The sequence below is a fragment of the Abramis brama genome (assembly GCF_963993115.1).
Source record: "Abramis brama genome assembly, chromosome: 8".
NCBI lineage: Eukaryota > Metazoa > Chordata > Actinopteri > Cypriniformes > Leuciscidae > Abramis > Abramis brama.
Window position 1 is genome coordinate 22,579,398 of NC_139970.1, and position 20,038 is coordinate 22,599,435.

General features: G+C 36.8%; 1 protein-coding gene across 1 annotated transcript in view; it reads left to right on the top strand.

Annotated features, from left to right (window-relative positions):
• The first annotated feature begins 1,867 nt into the window (after window positions 1-1,867).
• Window positions 1,868-20,038, top strand: part of itgav (integrin, alpha V) — a 29,781-nt gene continuing 11,610 nt past the window's right edge. Inside the window, exons 1-16 of the mRNA XM_084122787.1 lie at window positions 1,868-2,310; window positions 2,661-2,797; window positions 5,770-5,861; window positions 8,847-8,961; window positions 9,293-9,354; window positions 9,654-9,699; window positions 11,693-11,815; window positions 12,042-12,086; window positions 12,462-12,505; window positions 12,605-12,661; window positions 13,093-13,145; window positions 14,876-15,081; window positions 15,346-15,537; window positions 15,687-15,732; window positions 18,076-18,183; window positions 18,592-18,647. Of these exons, the coding sequence (XP_083978913.1) occupies window positions 2,144-2,310; window positions 2,661-2,797; window positions 5,770-5,861; window positions 8,847-8,961; window positions 9,293-9,354; window positions 9,654-9,699; window positions 11,693-11,815; window positions 12,042-12,086; window positions 12,462-12,505; window positions 12,605-12,661; window positions 13,093-13,145; window positions 14,876-15,081; window positions 15,346-15,537; window positions 15,687-15,732; window positions 18,076-18,183; window positions 18,592-18,647 (1,549 nt within the window). The 5' untranslated portion in view covers window positions 1,868-2,143. The remainder of the gene's footprint in view (window positions 2,311-2,660; window positions 2,798-5,769; window positions 5,862-8,846; window positions 8,962-9,292; window positions 9,355-9,653; window positions 9,700-11,692; window positions 11,816-12,041; window positions 12,087-12,461; window positions 12,506-12,604; window positions 12,662-13,092; window positions 13,146-14,875; window positions 15,082-15,345; window positions 15,538-15,686; window positions 15,733-18,075; window positions 18,184-18,591; window positions 18,648-20,038) is intronic.

The following is a 20,038-nucleotide window of genomic DNA, read 5'->3' on the forward strand; positions in this document are numbered from 1 at the left end:
GGACAGGCTCCATAGTCCCAATGTCAGTGAGCTAGTGCTCCCATTCTGGCTCTGAGGTTGACTGCTCTGACTCCTGGGGGGACCTGACGGTAAGCTCTGGTCTCAGGACAGATGCGGTGACTGGCTTTAGCTCCGGGGATGGAGGGAGCTCTAGCTCGTGGTCCCCGGTGGGCGCTGGCTTGGGCTCTGTGACGGTGGCGGGCATGGCATCATCCTAAGGTCCACAGTGAAGTATTTCATTAAATTGATCAAAACAAAGTGACAGTAAAACGTTTACTATGTTACAAGATTTTTTTTTACTTTCTATTCATCAAAAAAATAAAAATAAAAAAATTATTAGGCAGCACAACTGTATTTAACATTGATAATAATAAGAAATGTTGTTTGAGATCCAAATCAGCATATAGAAAGATTTCTGAAAAATCATGTGACACTGAAGACTGAAGTAATGATGCTGATAATTCAGCCAATAAATTACATTTTACATTCATTTTACATATTTTTTTTTATTTGTAACAATATTTCACAAAATTATTATTTTTTCTGTATTTTTGATCAAATAAATTATGCCTTGGTGAGCATAGGAGACTTTTTTTTTCCAAAATCATTTAAAGAATCTTGCCCAACATTTAAATGGTAGTGTGATTCTGAAAATGCACAGCTTTCTGCTAAATAAGACCATGACTGTTTCCTGTTGAAAATAATTTGAAGGCTTTTAAAGCTACAATACATTTGCCCTACATGGCATTTTGTTAAACATTTAAACATTTGCTTCAGTCCCTCATTCCTGTTCTTTTAAGCACCAAATGCCAGAGTACCTTTGGAATTGGAAAATGACAAAAATAATTCAAAAAGTGAAGAATGTTTTTAAGGGTTAGTGTTGAATGTTTTATTTAAGTTATGTTTATTGGATGCTCACCAGGCAAACATAATTATTCTGCCACTCTGCCATGCATCACATGGTCCCAAAAGCCCCTTTGACCACACGCATGACCCATCAGCTCTAAAACAAAAGTGACTTTGTTCCCCAGAGAGTGAGAATGTCGTTTGTGTTCCAATTTGCAAATGGTGCCTTTTATTTCCTCAGGAAACACAATCTTTTCAAGCCTTTTACTCTGACACTGCATAAAAGAACAGTTGTTCCATATACATTTGAGTTTACAGTATGTTAAGGGTTTAAAATAGTAGGCCTATGTCTTTACTTATAAGACAAGCCAGGCAGACATAAAAATCACCCAATGTTTCCTTTTCATACAGAATCTATGAGGGATCCCAGGGGGATTTACAGACTGCATTCTTGGAGACCTACTTCACTGCATTTAAAGTCATCATGAATCACTGACAAGTCCATATATGAATAAAATATCCCCAGGCTCTGAATAGTCATTTGTAATTGTAACAGTTAGTTGCTATCTGGACCTTGTGGATAAAGTGTGGCTCAAGCCAAGGACTCGGCTTACTGATAAAAAGCTGACAGGTTTTGTTAGCATCTGTTATATTTGTTGCGTATATTAGTGCAATGATATGTACATTTTAGTTATTACATTACGTAAAATTGATCTCTAAATAAATAATTTGTTTGTTGACTGAATTGAATAGGCCTACAGATAATGTTATACACTTGTGCCGTGCGTTCTTAATACATTGTGGCGCTGTTTAACTACTGCTAGTTCTTAATAAAGCACAAGCCTTTATTAAAACATTGAATTACTCTTGACTGGAATCACAAATATTTTATGGCATTTGGAAATGTTTACCAGTTCATGCCCATTTAAGTCACGCAGGCGATGCCCGCTGCGCGGAAGTTTCTCGTGACGTGACGTCACCGTGACGTTTCAGTAGGTTGGTTTATTTTCACTTCCTGTTCAGTGGGACATCCCGCGGCTGCATCCGAGCTGGAATACATCAGTGTCCCTGTGTCCTACTTTACACTTTTGCTTCCATTTGACTGGACAGGCTGGAAACGAATGAGCTTTATTCCTAGCGGCCCGCCTGCAATAATGTAACGGACATTTCCGTGAGTTTGAGTGTTGCGTGTTGTTATGGAGTGCGGAATCAGTGGCGATCATAACTGCTGATCAAGACACCCACCCACATACAGCGCGATCTCCATCTACTCTCATACTCCACAGAGACACAAAACATGGGCAAACATCTCATCTGCTGGTGGCTTTGGGCTCTAGTGGCTCTTTTTTACTGCAAACGAGCACTTTCCTTTAATCTGGACATTAGCAAACCCTCAGTTTTCTCTGGACCTCCAGGAAGTTACTTTGGATTTTCTGTGGCTTTCTTCAATCCTGATAACAAACAGTGAGTAGATGAAGTTGTGTGTAAACCTAGTGAGCTGGCGATCTACAGACACACTTGTTTGGATATCATAGGTGCCTACTGTATTGTTTTTTTATATATAGCAGCTATTTATTTTTGTGAGGAAGATATGAATCTCAAGGATGCATGGATATTCTGAAATAAACATGTATTAACACATAACAATGCTAATTTGTATTGTAGACATAATGTGTGTGTATGTGTGCTAATAGTAATGAATAATATTTATTATATATAGGCAAATTAGAAAAAAAAAATGTACATTTTAAAACTGTGTTTTAGTTTATTTAACAAAACAAATCATTAAAAACACATTTTCCCTCTGATTCCAGATTAAACATACTGGTTGGTGCACCCAGGGCAAACACATCTGATCAAACCCCATCAGTAGTCACTGAGAGGGGCGCTGTCTTCAGCTGTCCTTGGCAAAAAAGTGGCACATGCATACAGATTGAATTTGACAGCACTGGTAAGACGCAGCACTGTGTTTCCAGCCATCATAGTTTAAGCTTTGCTCCTCCATGCTGTTATTTAAAACTTTTTTTGTGTGTATTGATTCACATTGCATGCTAGTGAAAGAGGTAGGGTTCGTCAGAGTTATTACAGGACCTTCTGAGTAGCCTGTGGCTCTTTAATGATTTATTGGGTCATATATCAGCTTTGCTCTAAATATTTTCAATAGGTGGAGGAAAAATAACAGGAGAGGCAGCCTGGGGTCGTTTCAAGGCTCGTCTAGGATTGTGCGATTGTTATTACAAAGTGTTTTGAATTCACATGCTTGGCAATGTCCTGCAACAGACAATGGAGTTTATTTACTATTCATGTGCTGGCCTACTAACTAGATTGCAGATGTACACAAACAATCTTCACACTAACCGTACTTTGTTCAGGCGTATTATATGTGTACTTGAGTATAGGCACCGTTTTTTGTGCCAGATCTCATTGGTATTCAGTGGCGGTTATAGACTAGTCTTGCCTGATTTACCCTGCCAGCCAAGCTGGATTGCTTCAAGAGGAACTACCAGACAAACAAAAAGATTGTTTTAGAGTTCTCAGTGTGTTTAAAGTTCTCACCAACAACTGAACTACTCCTCTATGTGTTCTTTTCACCCTTAAAGAAGTTCTTGGGAAAAGAACCATGTATAGTGTAAACATCTATGGCAGAGTAAGCAGACAAGTTTGTAGTATATAGCCTAATCATATTTAGTGATATATTTTATGTATATTTATAATATATTTTTTATTTATGTATTTATTTATTTGTATTAAATAATACCAAGCCAAATGGAATTAGATTTTTTTTATATTTTTTTATGACAATGTCATTAAAAAATGCCAAACCAAATAGATTTGGGGAAAAAAAATTTGTACAAATATTTCACAAATATATATGTGACCCTGGACCACAAAACCAGTCTTATGGGTAATTTTTTTTAAATTGAGATTTATACATCATCTGAAAGCTGAATACATAATCTTTCCATTGATGTATGGTTTGTTAGGATAGGACAATATTTGGTCGAGATACAACTATTTGAAAATCTGGAATCTGAGGGTGCAGAAAAAGAAAAATCGATAATTTTGACCCATACAATGTTTTGTTGGCTATTGCCACAAATATACCCGTGCGGCTTAAGACTGGTTTTGTGATCCAGGGTCACATATTTAAGTTTTAGTAAATGCCAAACTAAGACATAGCCTACAGTTAAATGGACTGTGGTTACTGCCAAAGACTATAGAATAACAGTCTTATAGGGCCTTTGTTACTGCCAAACTGTAAGTATAAGTGTCTGAATACTTTTTGGGGCCACCATATTTTCCATTGACCTCCAAGACCTCCTTTGTGCACTTACTGCACTAGCGTAGTGTTTATATTTGTTACTCAATAACTAGTACTGCATGCAAGAAGCTTAAACATTCTTCTGTTAAATGACTGCCAAAGCATAACTGTGTCCTGACATGTTTTTACTGTGAATGACATTCTCTGTGCTGGCTGTTTGAGGAGCAGGCACAGTCTAGATTGGAGAGAAATGTCCAGAAGGATGAGATGGGCAACACTGTGTGGATGTAAAAACATTAATGCTGAACTGTATGGTTACACAACTGTCTCCACTGCGCCTTTGTACTGTCAACTCCCCATTTGTGCTGTTTGGCAATAATTAAGTGCTTAATTCTAGTAAAGCCTGGGTGTTGTTGACCAGCTGTATGACTGTGTTGACCATGAGAAAAACTGGGAAATTCCCAGCTCAGTAGCACAGACTGATGAGCAGCTGTGGCTTCCTGAGGCTGAGACTGTGGCTGACATGAACCAAGGCCGCAGGGAGGGATATCTTTCTTGGCTATATATATATGTGTGTGTGTGTGGCCTGCTAAACCCTACATTATGGGGACAAAATGTCCCCACAAAGATGGCAATATCTGAAATCCTTGTCCTTGTGGGGACATTTTTGGTCCCCATGAGGATAACAGCTTATAAATCATACTAAGTGATGTTTTTATGAAAATGTAAAAATGCAGAAAGTTTTCTGTGATGAGTAGGTTTAGGGGTAGGTTTAGATTCAACCTGGATAATGGAGAGGGGGCGCTGGCCCAAAAAAAAGGTTGAGAACCACTGTTCTAGAGTGTAACCCCTTCCTTGCTGTCCACTTTTTTCTGCATTGCAGTTGAATTATTGATTTTATTTTACATATTTGTTCTATTACAGTCACACCAATTCATTGGTGTGTGTGTATATAAGTGTGTGTGAGTGGGTGTTAAGAGTTTCACCCCTTCATTGCTGAGCACTTTTTTTCTGCATCGTGGCCGATTTGTAGATTGTACAATTCTCAGATTTTTTGTGCTTTTGTCGATTTCCCATTCATTTTCTATATGGTCGGTCACTTTTGACCGAAGACCACAAGTTAGACTATTTTTTTAGACAAGTTCTGTACCATTCTGATGAAGCTGTGATTTTTAAAAATTCCAAACAGAAAGATTTTCAGTCAAAAGTGACCTAAGAACACCAGTAAATCACTGACATTTCTGCTGAAGCTTTTTTTTATTCACCATGTTCTACAAATATTCCATGCCTTGCGTGTGTTTATGAAGTTGTTTTGCTAATTTGATTGTCATGAATAGATTCAGCTGTCCATGTTCATGACCTTGGATTGAACTTCAGATGGTTTGGTAATGAAGAGGATAAGAGAGTGTGGCGTTGCATATCAGCTCAACTTTTTGATCTATGAACTCAGATGCTTCTGTCATATCAGTCCTTTTGAAATCAGCTGGACTTAGATGAACACGCCAGTGGATGAGATTGTAGTGATTGGAAGAGCAGTGTAGTCTACTACAAAGGACATGATGACAGTCTGATGAATCTAATTAACTGACTAACTCATTTTTCCTCCCTCCTTCATATCTCTTCCTTCCCCATTGCCCCTTCCTCTGTCATTCCCGTCACAGATGACAGGAAGAATTCCAATGGACAGCAAATGGAGTTCAAGTCGAATCAATGGTTTGGGGCCACTGTGCGTTCCTCTGGGGACCATATTCTGGTGAGTCAGGGTGCACGTGTAGAAATTTGTTCTGAAATAAGACTAAAAAATTATATATATATATATATATATATATATATATATATATATATATATATATAGCGGGGGAAATAAGTATTGAACACGTCACCATTTTTCTCATTAAATATATTTCCAAAGGTGCTATTGACATGAAATTTTCACCAGATGTTGATACCAACCCAAGGAATCCATACAAAGAAACCAAAACAAATAAGTTCAGATATTAAGTTATGTGTAATAATGTGAAATGACACAGGGAAAAAGTATTGAACACATGAAGAAAGGAAGGTGCAAAAAGGCATGGAAAGCCAAGACAACAGCTTAAAACTATTAGTGATTAAAAAGCAATCCAGCCCCCTGTCAGTGCAAATTAATAACTGCTGGTTCAGTCCCAATGGATGGTCTACAAAAAGGTCTCATTGCCAAGGTATCACACAAGACACATCTCATGATGGGTAAAAGCAAAGAGCTGTCTCAAGACCTTCGCAACCTAATTGTTCCAACACATAATGATGACATTGGTTATAGGCACCATTCTAAGCTTCTGAATGGTCCAGTGAGCACTTTTGGGGCCATAATACGGAAGTGGAAAGACAATCATTTCACCATAAATTTGCTTCGACCAGTGCTCCTCGCAAGATTTCTGATAGAGGAGTGAAAATAATAATCAGAAGAGTTGTCCAAGAGCCAACACCAAGTTGTATGGCGTTTTTAGGGTAATGTGCAATGCCATTTCTCCTCCAAATATGGTGTGTATTATGGCATCCAAACAGTTCAATTTTGCTTTCATGTGACCACACTAAATTCTCCCAGTATTTTGCTTTTTTTGCTTACTGGCTTTTCCAAATGTTGTGCAGCAAACTTTAAACGAGCTTCAACATGCTTTTTTTTCAATAATGGAGTCTTGCGTGTTGAGCGTGCATACAGGCCATGGCGGTGGAGTGCATTACTTACTGTTTTCTTTGAGACAACAGTACCTGCTATCTGCAGGTCTTTTTGAAGCTCTCCACAAGTGATCCTTGGCTCTTGGATAACTCTTCTGATTATTCTTTTCACTCCTCTGTCAGAAATCTTGCGAGGAGCACTGGTCGAAGCAAATTTATGGTGAAATGATTGTCTTTCCACTTCCGTATTATGGCCCCAACAGTGCGCACTGGACCATTTAGAAGCTTAGAATGGTGCCTATAACCAATGTCATCATTATGTGTTGGAACAATTAGGTTGCGAAGGTCTTGAGACAGCTCTTCGCTTTTACCCATCATGAGATGTGTCTTGTGTGACACCTTGGCAATGAGACCTTTTTGTAGACCATCCGTTGGGACTGAACCAGCAGTTATTAATTTCCACTGACAGGGGGCTGGATTGCTTTTTAATCACTAATAGTTTTAAGCTGTTGTCTTGGCTTTCCATGACTTTTTGCACCTTCCTTTCTTCATGTGTTCAATACTTTTTCCCTGTCATTTCACATTATTACACATAACTTAATATCTGAACTTATTTGTTTTGGCTTCTTTGTATGTCTGGATTCCTTGGGTTGTTACCAACATCTGGTGAAAATTTCATGTCAATAGCACCTTTGGAAATATATTTAATGAGAAAAATGGTGACGTGTTCAATACATATTTTCCCCGCTGTATATATATATGCACACACATATTAATCGATTTGACAGCACTAATATATATATATATATATAGGCTTATATATTTTTGTATATATAAAAATCTATTTATACATACAAAATTTGAATGGAAGCTGTTAGGTAACTTTATGATAGCTGTAAATTTATAAAGAGCGATGCTAATATTTTATTCGTTTGTTTGTTTAATTGTTTAATTATTTGTTAAATTTTAATCTACTTTTACTTATGCTTCCATATTAATCTCAGGAGAATCAATCAGGAATCAGGAGGAATCGCAAGTCATTTGCACAATTGTAACACAAACTCGTCTGTCATATATATATATTAGCAGCAAAATATCATACCTTTTTTTTTCAAGGCGCACATTTCCATTACGCAAAACTGTTTTGAACGTGCGTGTGCCACTCAAACAGGAGCAGATAAAAGAGCAAATTATCATCTAAATCAGACTGTACGATACAGTTTTTTGATCGTGCAGTATCAAACCACGATTACAGTATCAAAGCAATGTGTCAGGTGAATATATGCAGGTTATAAAGCGTTTTAGGTTTCTTTTCATCATGTAAGCGCATATCATCACTTGTCACGTCAAACCAATAAAAAAAGCCTGAGAAAATATTTATAGATGATTGTACTATATATACCAAACTAAATGCTGTGTGAACCATTTATGTTAAGTATGGTCTGAAAAGTTTTGCGTCAGATTAGTGACGACTAATATTAGGCACTAATTCAAGTGTGTTTTGCAAAGACAATAAGTGCTGCCCTACCAACCTAAATCTGGGTGTGTCTTACCTCTGTTTTAATTTAATGTTACTTTAGATAAGTGTACGTGGGAAACCATGGCCAATCCAAAGCTGTTATAAGACAAGTAAAGTTGGTTGACTTATATCTGTAGTAGTGGCCATACCTCTTTTGAAGTAAACATTACGTTAAATTCAAATTTGAGTCTAAAAAAGTATGTAATTTTGAAATTGAAAATGTGTAGGAAGGAGCCCTGTTTACATTGACCCTGGGATGTCCTTATTGTTAAGCCCTGTTGTATATTATAAACATGATTCTATATTAAAGAAAATCCTAGATTCAAACAAGTCAGTTATGAAATTGAAATTAAATATTCTTTATTGTATTGTTGTAAGAAGCCGCTTCTTTTATTTAATAGTACTTTGATCTTGACTTTCAATGCTGATATGGCACTAAAAATAAATGTTTAAATTAAGTCTTGCTGTAATATGTGAGCAGATATTTCTCAGCATATGGTTTAGAAGAACATAATTCCTACTCATGTACTGATCTGCACATACATTTTTCTCTCTCTTCAGGCATGTGCTCCTCTCTACCAGTGGAGCACGTATGGATTCTCAGAAAGAGAGCCTGTCGGGACATGTTATCTGAAGAAGGGCAATAGCATTGTGGAATATTCGCCCTGTCGCTCTAGTATGTACTTGAACACAGCTCTTTACCTCACTTCAGGCTGCTCATGCCCTTATTGGGTCATATCTAATATCCTCCCTCAGAAATGTCTTGACTTAGATTTATGGGATATCATACTTGTGTTGTGTATCATCTCCTACACATATATGGTTTTGAGACATGTCTGAACATCTTATTCAAAGTCGGTGTACCAGTCGTCATATGGTCATGACAGTTCCTCTGTCTGAAGTTTGTCTTCCTCTTTCTCACCTTTCCTTCATGTTGATACTTCCTCAAAACTAAATCTGCTAGTTCTGAAGACCTTAATGACTTTGAGTATTTCTTTTTTCATCAGAATCAAACTCGCCTGAGGGACAAGGATTTTGTCAAGCAGGTTTCAGTGCTGATTTTGTGAAGGTATTTTTTTCTCCACAGAAATTTGCTCCCTTATATATTTGTGCATTTATTTTTTAGATATATAAATATATATATATATAAATAAACAATTAATATCAAACCCCACTATATCTGATGTTTTACCATTTTTGACCTAACACATTTATTTTTCTGAAATGTTTTATTCAAAAAGTGTGCTTTTGCTTTTCTTGCCACTTAATTTTTTTTTTTTTTACGTGTAAATTTTGATATGCCGCTTTTACCCTGCTGTTCAAACTTGTGCTGAATGTACCAAAACATGTTTTTTGTGTCTCCATCAGAAGAACCGTGTTGTTATTGGAGGACCAGGAAGCTTTTATTGGCAAGGTAAACCGTTTTATTTTATTATCCTTCTGTGAATTTGACACTGAAAGGGGAAACAACAATGTGCTCAGTCAGGACTTTTTGGTGACTCAGAGAATGTCTGCTGTGTCTTGCTTCCAAGGGCAAGTTCAGATATAGCATTGACACAAAATAGGCCAGGGAATGTTTGCGCAACCTCGACAATACTTGTTCAAATTTACAAATGTGTCTCGGGGTCCCCGCCTGTGAGAGAAATGCTGCTCAGAAGATAGGGAACTGTTTTGAAGTCAATAAATAATGCAGAATCATATGCTGTCTACTGCAGGGGAGATGAGTCTGTGGTTTCATTGAAATGTTGTGTGTTGTGCTTATGTGATGTTGAAATGCTTGTTTACTGAGTCGCAGATCTGTTATGACCTCATAGGGTGGGGTTATTTTAGGAACCGTGCCCAGAAAAGCCTTTAAACACATCTTTCATGAATTTCATGACCTGCGGTGATCGTTTTTAAAAGTTCATTTTAAAGGTGTTTTTTGTTTTTTTGTTATGGTGTTTTAGTTTTTCTGCTGAGTGTCTCTTTTGTAATGGTATGATAATTATACTCCCTGCTGAGAGTAAAATGCTTTCACAAATGTGAATGCGATGGTGCGATTGATAGTAACTTAAGCTAACCTTGGTTAGACTTGAAGTAAGTCTTAAGTGTTAGAAAAGTGATTGAAACTGTAAGCTGAATTGTTAGTTACTTTCTACATCATTACAACTTTTTATTTAAATAACTTGTGAGTTGTGGAGATTTAAAAAGTAGTTTTAAGCAGAAACTAAATTATTTTGCTAAGAAAAAAGTAACTTGTGTGGGAAGTGCTTACTCGTATATTTCATAGATTTTTAGTGGTACATTTAAATGAATGGATTGAAGGAACTGATTCACTGAAATGAACTTGAGAGGCCATTTGAGGAAAGTGTGTTTGCTTCACTTTTTATTGCATCAGCTTGCTCGGTTGTAAGGCTGTGTGAGCAGTGTAATGTGACAAAATTGTACAGTTGCTTAAAAAAGCTAGGATACATTGTTTGAACAAACTGAGCTCCTATTCCACTACTGATGGTGTGTTCACACTTGGCAGGTTTGGTTTGATTAAAACGAACGCTCTCGCTCTGTTAGTGCGTTTCATTCGAAAGTGAGAACTCTCCATTTCGAACCCTGGTGTGCACCAAACAAGTGGACCGAGAATGCCGAACTCTGGTGTGGTTCGACAGAAATATGAATGCAACACGGACCATCACATTTGAAGACATCTAAACGAACCGAAAACTGGACGTGATGTCACCAAATGTGACCCTAAAAAGGACCGAATGCAAAGGCATGTTTTTTCTCGTCATAGGAGTTTCGTTGTCCATTACAGTTCGGTACAGGCATCAGAAACGCCCTCTTCTTGCAGCAGATCTTCGTTTATGTGACTCCTTTACACATCTTATAAGCTCTTCGCAAGTTCTCAGCTGGTCAAAATGCCATCATATGTATGCACGCACATACAGCGAGGGCATTTAGCCCAGTGCACAGCCATGCTTTGGATGTTTGGTAAGTTCCATCGCAAAATATTTTTTTTTTGTATCTTTAGGTTCGTACGTAAAAATGACCAGGACTAAATGTATTATTTAGAGAACCGAACTAGAACAAGAGAACCGAGCTAGTGTGTGAACAACACACCCTGAAAGTAGCATCATGACTTGTAGTTAGTTATTCCCTAACACTGAAAGTCTGTAAAGATTACAGACCATAAAAAGACCAACAAAATGCACATACAACCATATTAAAAATAATATTACATGATTTTACTTTTTGTTGAATGTTTTTACTTTTAACGTTTACATGCATATATTAGCACTGCTTCTTTCTGTTTTGCTTAACATCACATGCAGGTTCAAGACATCTATTGCTTGCACACTTCATTTTCTATTGGGATAAAAAAAACTTTTGCTTCTTGTGTTCTCCTAACTGTTTTTTCCGCCTTCTTTTTCCAGGTCAGCTGATCTCAGATGACATCACTGAGGTCATCAGTAGATATAATAAGGAGTTTTTTACTCCTTACAGTAACCAGTTCTCAACCAAGTCAGCCGGGGCTCAGTATGATGACAGTTATTTGGGTAAGCCTTTTTGCATCTTTTGTTTTAATGTCTTTTCGAAGTTGTAATTATACTCTCGTGGTGATTTATATTTGCACTGTTACCTGTAAATCAGGAGCTCAGTATAATTTTGGGTTGCACATGTAATGAATGTTTGTGTGCTTTGAGTTGCAGTGATAAGAATGTACAAAGCAAATAAACAGAAATGCAGTGCAGATATATATGTCATTGTTTAATTCTGTCTTAGGTTACTCTGTGGCTGTTGGTGATTTTAATGAGGATGGTGAAGATGGTAAGACATTTCAATATGTTTCATTTTTTAAAATTACAATATTACTGTATGTTACTGTTTTTTTTTTGTTTTTTTTTATCAAATTTGAGCCTTAGTGAGCATAAGAGATTTTACAAAAACATAAAAAAAATCTTATTGACGGCAAACATTTGAATGGTAGTGCAGTTTTAAGCAGCCCACAGCCATGAGTTGTCTGTCTTGATTGAGCTGTTCTGACCTGCTCTAAATACCAGCCCCATTGCATTGCAAACTGAAGTAGTGCATTATGGGAATGGCTTAAATCAGATTTTTCTATGTAAATGGATCAAGAAGCTTCATTGCTGAATGAAAGCATTGTTGTGTCCAACTCATTTTTAATTCTTCCTGCCTCCCTAGATTATGTCACAGGAGTTCCTAGAGGGGAGAAGGCTCTCGGTTATGTGAGTTTAATACTACTTTTGGTCAGGAATCTGACAAAAACCCATAAAAGTGATGCAACCCTGCTTGAAGCAGCTCTTTGTCTGGTTTTGTCTTGTTAGGTCAACATTTTCAATGGGAAGAACATGGAGTCTATGTATAATTTCACGGGCACACAGGTGAGTGTTACAAAAATGTTGACACCTCTTATATGAGCAGTCTTGCCTGTGAGCACCCTGCAGGTCACGTGACATGCCCAATCTTGTGGTCATGCACAGTTATGTTCAACATTTGTTTATGAGCGGAGAGTTCATGTCCTAAATCCACTCCCACATCTGGAAGCTATTGACAGCAGTGTCGCCAGCACTCAAGAGCGAGAGAGGAAAAGAGCATGAGGTGTGGCATCGACAGGCCTGGGTTTTTGGCTGATTGTGATTTGCTGCAGTTGTGATACATCAACAGTTAATCAAGCAAGAGTCAACACATGGTTTAACAGAGATTTATGAGTCCAAGCTCAACATTTTTATCTATATACTGTAGGCGGCACCACCAAAACCAGCCATAATAATAATTAATAATAATTATTTCCTTTTTTTTCTGTCCACATTAGATGGCTGCTTACTTCGGTTATTCTGTAGCAGTCGTTGACATCAATAATGACAGGTAAGTGATGCTATAAACTGTTTGAAAACTGCTGTTTAATGTTTTCCTCACTGAAGGGAGGTTGAAGATTTCTAAACACATAAACAAGCTTCTAGAAAGTCCATTCATGGACTAATGGATACTTTAAATAAGTGTTTCTCAACTGGCATTTCTTGGCCATGAAAATGTGTTCAAAACTGACTGCTGAATTCAGTTTTTGTGAGTCAAAAGCACTCTTAACCTGGCCTTAGAGAAATCAGGCTCACGGATATTAAAGGGACAGTTCATTCAAAAAAAGATATGTTTCAACTGTTTGTGTCCATTCAGTGAAAGTCTGTGGGGTCTAAAAGACATTTGACCAAAACACACCAGCCCATTACTGTCCCTTCAAGGGTAAAGATAATAATATCTTGCCCTTTGTCTTGATGCATTAAGTTATAGGATATTATTATATTTATTATATATTATTATTATTATATATATATATATATATATATATATATATATATATATATATATATATATATATATAATTTTTTTTTTTTTTTTTTTAATCTGACATTAGAAAAGAAAATAAACTCAGAAAAATAACAACTTGAATAAAATGTGAAAAATAAAATTTTAATTTTTGTTTTTAATTTTTGCTCTGGAAACCCACAACACAGGGTTATAGTAGATTGAGCTATTGATTTTGTTTAGATAGTGTGAAAACTGTGATTGTTTTAGTTTAAGTTTTCTATAGCTTTAGTTTTTCTGTACATTTTAGTTTTTTATTTAGTTTAGTAAGACTTTTTTTTTTTTTTTTTTTTCTCCCTATTTAGTTTTCTTTTTCTTTAGAAACTAAATTCATTTTGACATGAAATGAAATAGTCATATTTCAGGAATCTTTTATTAACTGTGAAAAATAAATTTTATTTTAATTATAATTAAATCTTTAAAGTAATTTAATCAACTGACAGCACTAATTTTAGTTTATTTTAGTATAATTGACGTAAACGTAAGTTTAGATTTTTTTTTTTTTACATTGAAAAATATAACATCAAAAATAAAATGCTTAATGCATTATGCTACCTTATTCAGTTCGAGTCGTTCTTACTTGGAGGATGTCACTATTTGGATCTGCTCTGTTAGTGGTTCATGAAAGAAACTGTGCTTTTGAATGAATCTTTCAAGTGAACATACCATTCTTGTTCACTTTCTAGCACTCATATAATTTCTTTAAGTGTCCTCCCAATGAAGCATACAACTGCTTTTGGTGGCTTTTTTCCCGTCTCCAAAGACTGACTTTAGTGTAAGCAAATATTCTTACTATTTCTGCTATATCTTTTTATAAAAAAGTAGAAATGGCAGTAGTATGCTTTTCTGAATTATGACTCAATATGCCAGTGTTTTGAGTCTGAACGAGATTTGGAGTGGCATTGAATGAACAGAGATTCATGAGTGAATTGAATTTGTTACATGTCATTCTCTGGCAATATCTAAAAAAAAATCTAATAAAATCTGAACATTGTGCAACAGTGAAGATAAAGTTTCCTGATAAGTTGCTCTGTGACTGAACTTGACCATTTTTGTGTTCAGAAAGGCCCTGTTTTTATAGTGAGCAAAAAGATTGATTTTGATCAGCTTATCTGTTTCAGTACTGTGCGCTTATTACAATCACTTCTGTGATTATTTTCAACATGAATTTCCCTGCTGGTGAACCAGCTGTGATCTTTTCCAATAGGATAAACCTTTTTATTTCCCTCCTGCAGGAAGATGGATTTGTTGGTGGGGGCTCCTCTGTTCATGGACCGTGGCTCAGATGGGAAACTGAGGGAGGTTGGTGAGGTCTATGTCTACCTAGGAAAGGGTGGTTTCACCTTCAACAGTGTCATCAAACTCACGGGCTCTGAGATCTATGCTCGATATGGAAGCTCAATCTGCAGTGTGGGAGACCTCAATATGGATGGATATAATGGTACTTTTTTGACTCTTCTCATTTTATTCTTTGTATTTGCATGCTGTGTTGTGTGCAACATCAGACAAGACAGAACATACAAGGTCCTTTGTGGTCATGTTCGTAAGATGTCGACATTGTCTTCCTTTCCTCATTGTGCAACAGTAATCATGACTCATGAGCTTTTTGAGCAATGGCTGTACTAGCATATATAAAACCAATACTGCCCGGCATTTACTCAATAACCAGACCGGTTTTATATTTAATCCTTCTGTATTTTCTCAGATGTGGCTATTGCTGCCCCATATGGTGGGCAGTTCCACCGCGGCCTGGTGTACATCCATAACGGGCGTCCCACAGGGCCGAATCCTGTGGCCTCTCAAGTTCTAGAAGGAACATGGGCGTCTGCTTCCATGCCTTCTAGCTTTGGTTACGCCATGCACGGAGGCACAGATGTTGATCAGAACGGATACCCAGGTTAGATTTCAACACTCATTGCTGTGTTACACATTCACTTATCTTCTGTAGTGTTTCACAACTGATACTATCCTGTCACCTAAATTCAAAGTTACTTCCTCTTGTTTACTCTTCTCATTCTCTTTCTCCCACTCTCTGTCCTTTTGTAGACCTGATTGTGGGGGTGTTTGGAGCTGACAAAGCTGTTCTGTACAGGTACAGTATGCTTATTCTGCACTTTGAAATCACACGTGCGTTTGATAGAATTTTATGATCAGGACGGATAAGCTATTGCAGGTGGTCTCATTTAATTCAGCAGCATTTAATTTGGTTTGTGTGCAAGTAGTGAAGGCAATTACGGCCTGAATTAAAAGAAAATAACAGTGGAACATTTCCCATTATCTATATTTGTACATGGGAGACCACCAGGCATTGATTGGCACCGTACTACACATAATAAGCCATATATACTGTATGCATATACATAATAAGCCTGTATAAGGCATTATGTACAGTCAGCTGGTCACTGTTGCAAAATAAACTCTGAATAATGATAAACAGCCGTCAAAAGGATAGCGGAGTCATACATATATTTACAATGATAAAACTCCCTTCCCAATCCACCTAGGCCATTAATGCATACTAAGCTCCAAAAATGGGTGATTCAGAATTACAGTATTGATGTCACAAACATGAACAAACATAGTAATATTACCACCCACATTTTAATATAAATGCTGCTTTAGTATTTTGAAGTGTAACCCGGCCTCATGAATGGGTTTGTGAATTAGGCAGTCATTTATATGCAGGGTGAATAGCCAATCATAACAGAGGTCTTTTACATATATAACTCTTAAAGATACAGCAACAAAAATAGTCTGTTTAATTCTCAGGGAGTCATGTAAACAGTGGCGGAGCCAGGATTTTTTCATAGGGGTGGCCAGGCAAGGGCCAGCAACCAGTCTGGGGTGGCACAGAAATCTTAATTATTTTATCATAAAAAATAATTTGACTATAATGTATTGGACTGTTTTAGTGCCTACACAACTGAATAAAGTTAATTTGTACTTAATTGTAATTGAGATAGTAGTGAATTAGGAATCATGGAATACTGAGTGAATTTTATATTTTTTTTATTATTACCTACCACCTCATGTTAAAATTAATTAAATAGTAATAAAAGGGCACACACTATAGCTAAAGTTCAACTTGCTCAGTTAGCTTGGTTCTGGTTCTCAAAATCTCGAATAGCTTGTTCTACATTGTTGCATCTTCATGGATGAGATAACATGCAGATAATACTGTAGTCCAAATATTATTCAACCTTCAATATGTTTTATATAATCAATTAACTCTTCAACCAATTCTGAGTTTGTCAAAAAAAAGTTTAACTTTCTATATTAGTTGTCAAAATAAATAATTGCAACAGTTCTATCATACCTAAATTAAAAAGGAAAACAAAAGTTCTCTTTTGAATCCCCATGTGCAAGAATGTGAACAAGGCGGAAGTCAACAGCACATAATGTAAAATGTTATGTTTTTCATAATGTAATGTTGCCAGAATGTAAAATTAAGTTATTTTATGGATTTAAAAATGATCCATTTTTGTTTGTCCTTTACAAATTAACGCAAAATGAATGCCTATCTTCTAGTACAAATGCACAGTGCTCACATTTATTTGGACATTAAAACATTACATATCCATTTGTGCCTTATATTGTGATCTCACATAGCAGAATATTTTAATCCAGACACATGTATAACAAATACATGCATGCAGTTTTGACAGCTTTAATCGCCTTTTTGATTCTTACATGAGTTAATTGACGACAGAACTACGGCTACAGCACGCCGCATTTGCGCGTGATGTGCGTACCGCAAGCACAGTACAACGGCTGTCAGCCGTATGACAGGAAAGTTAGTTAGTTTTACTGACATTTGGCCTGACAACATCTAATCTAACCGAAAATAGCCAACTGAATAAGGACAACGTGCTTTTCTCAGCATCTGACAGAAGTGTCACAAGCTTTCACACACATTTTATAAAATAAAAGTAGCATCAGAAAAAAAGAGAATTACGTTTGTTGTTGACTGCACACTATTCGACTTCCTCAAAACGGTCTTGCAATCCACCAGTTGAGAAAGATTGACTCTATATTTACTATGTGCATATCACTGTCTGATGTTCTGCTGAAGCTCATTCAGCACTTGCACATTTCCGCACTCGTTTGACTTGCGCCTGGCGCTGAGGTGAAGTTGGAGTGTGCGTCTGAAAAGTCTCACGTTTTTTGTGGTCTTAAAGAGACGGTTCAGCGTTTTAAAAAACACGATTTTTGTCAATAAAAAAAGAGACAGAAACAGCAGTTGTGAGAGGGGTGGCCAAAGGGGCCCCTGGCCACCCCCTAGCTCCGCCACTGCATGTAAAGCTAAACTAAAATTATCCTTTAAAACTAAACTGCAATGTTTTCATGATTTGTCTGGGATTGTCTGCCATCTTACACTATAAGGAGCCAGTCTAAAATGGGAGGCTGATGATACCTGCTTGTTTTGTGTTGTTAGGGCTCGTCCCGTCATCAGTGTGAACACCACACTGGATATCAGCCCACAGATCCTGAACCCTGAAGACAAAAGCTGCACCCTGCCTGGAACAACCACCACAGTTTCCTGGTTGGTCAAGAATTTTTCATCAAACAATTTCAACCAAACAGCCATCGTAGCCATTTAGATGCAAAATGTTTCATGAATGATGTAAACATAATGGCCAAATAAAAGTTCATTAAAATCATCTTCAAATCGTATTACATCACCTGCAAATTCATAGTAAAAATATTTTAAAATCCCTAATATATCACTAAACTCAACCTTTTTCCTGTTTTTTTTAAACACGTAGTTAGAATGTTTGAGGGTCTGCATGAATATTTTCTTGTTTAGATGCAGCTGTTTAAAGAAATGATTTATTAAATAGAAATGTATAGTTATTCAAATCTTCAAGTTATATGCCTTGACTATTATGCATTGAAAATATCATGAAAACAATGTGCATTAACACAATTCTACTCTAATTCTTTCCCTTAGCTTCACTGTGAAATACTGTCTGAAGGCAAATGGAAAAGGAGCGGAGTCTTCCCTTGGTAAGTACTTATTTTTTCATATATGCAAATTATTGAAACATATAATATTCAGGGCAATGGAACCTATTATTGCAAGTAGCATAAGCACATGGTAGCTGTAAACAGAGTCCTGCTGTTGCGGTGTGTGTTATGAGCATCGCTGCGGGGGGGAACTAGAGCTCGAAGTGTCAGGCATCAGTGTGTTTGGAGCCGGACATACGGTACAGAGCCATTAAAAGCCCAGCGTCCGGTGCTCACAAAGCCTTCACATGGATCTCACAGTCTGGGGTGTAATGGCTACCAGACCTGCAGCCCACTGTTCAGAGACCACAGACCATGATTCCAATTCATTATTTCTCTGTGTGCTTTGAAGTTCTCCTATGCTCTGGTTGAGCTAATGGCTGCCGTTATGCAAGTTTAAGGTGCGGATGTGTACGGTGCAAGGCTTGCTATAAATGGATCTGCTGCTTACAGTTGAAAATCACAAACTGTGTGTCTGTTGTTTTGATTTGAGAGTAGGTAAATACACTACTGTTCAAAAGTTTGAGGTCAGGTTTTTTTTATTTATTATTATTCAGCAAGGACACATTAAATTGATTAGAGACAGTAAAGACATTTATAATGTTCAAAACACTATTTCTATTTCAACTAAATGCTGTTCTTTTAGAACTTTCTATTCATAAAACAATAAATAACTTTCCACAACAATTTTAAGCAGCACAACTGTTTTCAACATTGATAATTATAAGAAATGGTGTAATGGATGCTGAAAATTCAGCTTTGCCATCACAGGAACATATTGCATTTTAAAATATATTCAAATATGGTTGTCATGATTCCTCAATTAAATTTGAGTACTTAAAAAAATTAGTTTACCCGCTTACAATTAACCAGCAAAATACCGGAAGTGACGTATTCCACGAACAAAAATCCATGAACCGCATTATTTGGGCTCGTTCACACAGAACGCGTTTTGAAAAACGCAAGACCTGCGGTCAGTGGAATGGGAAAAAAAACGTAAAAAAAAGTTGACCTTATTTTAACTTGAGCACCGTGTTTTGAGAACGCTGTGTCATGCGCGTGACGCCGGAAAAAAATATGCAAGATGCGAGCGCAACGGTTATGCACGTCAGTCTAGCGCATATAAAAACAATGGAAAAGTAGCGCTTTGGAATGGAGCCCGTAGACCATTTTCAAAGGCTGCATTATATATTAAATCCATTTAAAAAACATAATATAGCAACGTAACGTGCCTGTGATCAAGTACTTGCGTGGAGCGCATCTCAGCATCCGGTAACAAACTCCATCTCTGCATATGCTGTGAGTATGGGTTGCTTATAACATTCATCTGGGAACGCGATGTGTGCCATTTTACTAGATTTGTAACACAAATCATTTATAAGCCTATCCCA